The sequence below is a fragment of the Penaeus chinensis genome, chromosome 29 (assembly GCF_019202785.1).
Source record: "Penaeus chinensis breed Huanghai No. 1 chromosome 29, ASM1920278v2, whole genome shotgun sequence".
Taxonomy (NCBI): domain Eukaryota; kingdom Metazoa; phylum Arthropoda; class Malacostraca; order Decapoda; family Penaeidae; genus Penaeus; species Penaeus chinensis.
This window is the reverse complement of record NC_061847.1, coordinates 10,627,047-10,632,046: the sequence shown is the minus strand read 5'-3', so window position 1 is coordinate 10,632,046 and position 5,000 is coordinate 10,627,047. Positions and strand designations below refer to the sequence as shown.

Genomic DNA, 5,000 nt, shown 5'->3' with positions numbered 1-5,000 from the left:
AAAAGTGGGAATATAGAAAGAACAAAATGAATTGTCATTCCCGTTGACATCAGTTTCCTGAACGATTAAACAGAGCATATACATCCCACATTTTGCCATCCAACGGAATTCCTCACATCTTCCAGAGATTGACGTTGACTAGATCGAATCCGGAATGGCCGTCGACCGCCTCCACCAGCTCCCTTCCCAGATGAGTAAACACCTGGTTTAAGTCTTCGTAGCTGAGACTGGAAACGGCTTCCACGAGTCCTGTGTATTGCTTGATCAGCGGGAAACCTCGATGCTCGCCGCCCGTTGCCCTTTGGGACAAGTCTCCAAGCTCCGCTAAGATGTATGTCTGCCGGAGAAAAGTGTTCTCTGGAGGTATCACGGGGTGTGAGAAGAAACTGGAAGATATATATATATATATATACACACGTATATATACATATATATATATATATATATATATATTTATATTTATATATACATATATATACACACACACACACATATATATACATATATATATATATATATATATATATATATATATATATATATGTATATATATATGCATGCATATATATATATATATATATATATATATATATATATATATATATATATATATATGTGTATATATGTGTGTGTGTGTGTGTATGTGTGTGTGTATGCATATAGATAGATGGATAGATACATAGATAGATAGATAGATAGATAGACAGATAGAGAGAGAGAGAGAGAAGAGAGAGATAGTGAAAAAGAAATAAAGAACAGACAAGCAAGACAGGAAAGAATTCAAAGACTGGAGATAAGTGATCAGAGAGAAAATAATAGACTGTAGCGCTGGAAGAGTGAAGATGCCTGACCGAACAGACTAATGAAGATTGAAGGTACGTAAGCGAAGAGAGAAAAACATCTTTTTGAAAGGAATACTCCTTTACCTTTTTCTCCTCGAGGGTTCGCTGGCTAAGATTCATCCCAATAACGGCTTGTTCCACAGACGGGTAAGCATCGCCAGTCTAAAAAGAAATACAGAGGCATCTTTTATTTGTAAAGGAGAAATGTGCTGCATTTTCATGGCGATGAAAATACATGAAGTGAGAGTGAGAAAGAGAGAAGAGAGAGAGAGAGAGAGAGAGAGAGAGAGAGAGAGAGAGAGAGAGAGAGAGAGAGAGAGAGAGAGAGAGAGAGAGAGAAGAGGGGGGGACACTACAACAGAGAGAGAGAGAGAGAAAAGAGAGAGAGAGAGAGAGAGAGAGAGAGAGAGAGAGAGAGAGAGAGAGAGAGAGAGAGAGAGAGAGAGAGAGAGAGAGAGAGAGAGAACCTTAGGACCAAGAGTAGGAGAGTCAGTTGTGGAATTGGCTTCAGAACTACCGATATGATAAAAAGCCAAGGAGTGTGGCAGCAGGGGATCATCTCCCAGAAGTGAAAGCAATGCGCAGACGAGCTATTGTTTTATACATGAAATGTATACTGTTGTCAGGCAAGTCACAGAGAATTAACAAAAGTAGTATCCTTATATAATATATAAATGAAAAGGCAATGATGCGTCTAGACATTGAAGAAAGAGAAAGGAAGAATAAAATGCAAAGTATATCTACATAAGTCAATGAAACAGACTTTTTACAAAAAAAAAAAAAAAAAAAAAAAATGGAGAATAGATCCACCAACGTAAAGTGGAGAAGTAACATCAATAAACATTCCCTATTCTCCTGTTAAACATCAAACTATAGCAAGTCGTTTACCTTTCCCGTCATCTCTCAACTTTTATCCTTCTTCCCTACCTGATGTGCAGCTTCGAAGTACCATGGGCGGGGATAAACGTCGTGATCCATAGGTAGTTCCTCAGTTAGGCGACGCACTGCTCTGAGTTCTAATGTCTGTAAGTAAAAGGCGGTGGTAAGATGTATGGAACAACAAATAAATGGCTGCAGTTATTATTGATATATATCGATATCAACGATAATTAGGATAATGGTGAGGATAATGACCAAAATAATGGTACTGGAGATAATAGTAAAATCAGATGGTGCTGTTATTACTACTGTACTTCTAGAAGTTCTAGCAGTGTTTTCATATCTAATGTTACTATTTTGCTGCTAATCCAACAACTAAAACAGCTATTGTTGTTATTCTTACTTATGCAACAATCATAATCTTACTGCAATTTTACTACTACCGCTTTCATAATAATGGTATTGCAAACGATAAAAGCAAGAGTGAAAGAGAGAGAGAGAAAAAAACAGAGAGAGAGAGAGAGTGAGAGTGAGAGAGAGAGAGAGAGAGAGAGAGAGAGAGAGAGAGAGAGAGAGAGAGAGAGAGAGAGAGAGAGAGAGAGAGAGAGAGAGAGAGAGTCATGGGGCAGAGCGTTCCTCTCTGAAATACCCAAAGCCTCATCACACTCGTCGAGCACCTGGTTAGTGAAGGTGTCGATGCCCTCCTTCTGGTCTGAGTTCGTGAAGGCGATGATGGAACCCTCCACAACTGCCCTCTCGATCCTGAGTCCTTCTTCTCCCCTAAGCATGTAAGTGGCCACCGAGCTCCTGGTGAGGGACTTCTTGGTGTTCCTGTCGGCGTGAATCTGACGGAAGTTGAAATCGGAATTGTTATCTTGAATATATTAAGTCTCACGGGAAGGCCTATGATCGGTCGGAATTCAGCCATTATCATGAGTAAAAATGGGAGCATCTCATCAAAACTGACCTTAATATCCACCAAGCGTTGGCACTCGTCAAAGTTAATGGCTCGCGTGACTTTCCAAAGACTATCTTGAGTGGCGTTAAAATTTATTGCTTGTGAGGGAGAAGTCTTCGAAGCGTTGCGCCCTTTCGCGGAGGGACCCTTGCGAGTCTTGGTGGGGGTTTTTGCAGACGCCTGGCTGGAAGGAACAAGGCGAGTGGTGTTGGTAGATAGAATTAGCGTATCTGTTTCAACACAGCTTGACCTGATTGCCAATGCTGTTTAAATAGAGATATTTTTTAAAGAACATGTCCAATATTTAATTTTCACAAACATTATGACTTAATGCAGTCTTTGATCATATGCCCCTTATCTTGATGTTAGCAATACTTAACACATGAAACCTCTGCCCCATGACTCAAGAGGACTTCTTACCCAGAGGTTGTGCCTCGCTGCTCGTCCTCTTCTAAGACGGTTTTAAGACGCTGGTTCTCGAAGTCGGCCAAGTGTTTAGGCAGTCTTGTTGTCGAAAACCTGTGGGAAAAAAAATAACAAAAACGTTTCTCTCTTTTCTTTATTTGTTTTTACTTTCACTGCCCTGGTCTATTTTACAGCATTATAAAAATGGTTTCCTTTTGTGTCGAAGTTTAGCCACTTTTACTTTACTTTTACTCAGTTTATCTGGTTCTCTCTATATATACACCTGCCCGTCTCTCGGTGAGTTTGTGTGTGTGTGTGTGTGTGTGTGTGTGTGTGTGTGTGTGTGTGTGTGTGTGTGTGTGTGTGTGTGTGTGTGTGTGTGTGTGTGTGTATCTGTCTGTTTGTCTATCTGTCTGTGTGTCTGCCCCTCTCCCATCTCTCTCTCTCTCTCTTTTCGTATGAAATATTTACCGGTGTCTGCATCGACCAACAATCGTGTCACTATAAATACTGAAGACAGGCCTCACGGATGGTGTCTGCAATACGAAAAAAAATAATCAATAACGAGAATGGTGTTGATAATCATGGTCACGTCAACATTACTACTAGTGCTAATGGTAACAACAATACTACTACTACTACTAATGATACTAATCATAATGTTGATAATGATAATGATGATGCTGTTAGTAATAGTATTGAAAAAAACAGGACACATGATAATAATAATAGTAATAATGACAATAATGATAATAAGGAAAATAATAGCGATAATAGTAATGATAATGATGATGATAATAATAATAATGATAATGACAATGATACAAACTATAATATACTTTACTATAATAACTATAAAACTCGTAATAATAATAATGATAATAATAATTATGATACTAATAATGATAATAATGATAATAATAATAACTATATTAGTAATAATAATAACAACAACAACAACAACAACAACAACAATAATAATAATAATAACAACAATAATAATAATAATAATAATAATAATAATAATATTAATAATAATAATGATAACAATAATGATAATATTAATAATAACAACAACAATGATAATATCAATTTCAGTAATGAGAATAACAATAATCATTATGATAATAGTAATAGTCATGATGGTCTTGACGATAAGAAAAGTAATAATGACAATAATGATGGTGATAATAATAAATGTAATGATGATAATGATAATGATAATAACAATAAAAACACAAATGATGATGATAATGATAATGATAACAATGATGGTAATAATAATGATAACAATGATAATAATGTTAATTAGAGTAATAATGATGGCAGTAGTAATAAGGATGACAATGATAACAACAATAGTAATAGTAACAACGATAACGATATGCATGATCATAATAATAATAATAACTATAATAATGATAATAATAATGATGGCAATGATAATGATAATAATAATAATAATAATAATAACGATAATGATAATAATAATATTAATAATAATTATAAAAAAGTAAAACGAAATTAAAGTAATAATAATAACAATAAGGATAATGCTGATGATAATGTTAATAATGTTAACAATAATGGTAATAATAGTGATAACAGTAATAATGATAATAATAGTTATACAAAAATAATAATCATAAGAGTAATCATTATTATTACTGTTATTTCTATTATTATTATTATTATTATCATTATCATTATTATTATTATTATTATTATTATTATCATTATTATTATCAACATATTAATAATAATAATAAAAATTATAATAGTAATAATAATAGTAATGTTAATGATAATAATGACAATAATAATGATAATAATGATAATAGTAATAGTAATAATGATAATAATAGTAATAATAATAATGGTAATGATAATAATGATAATAATAATGATAATAATTA

At 34.0% G+C, this 5,000-nt stretch overlaps 1 protein-coding gene across 1 annotated transcript in view; it reads right to left on the bottom strand.

The window, feature by feature from the left end:
* LOC125040883 (hemolymph clottable protein-like) overlaps positions 1-5,000 on the bottom strand; it is a 21,731-nt gene that overhangs the window by 13,522 nt on the left and 3,209 nt on the right. Inside the window, 7 exon segments of the mRNA XM_047635654.1 lie at positions 117-337; positions 927-1,004; positions 1,770-1,865; positions 2,399-2,566; positions 2,689-2,863; positions 3,100-3,198; positions 3,556-3,620. Of these exon segments, the coding sequence (XP_047491610.1) occupies positions 117-337; positions 927-1,004; positions 1,770-1,865; positions 2,399-2,566; positions 2,689-2,863; positions 3,100-3,198; positions 3,556-3,620 (902 nt within the window).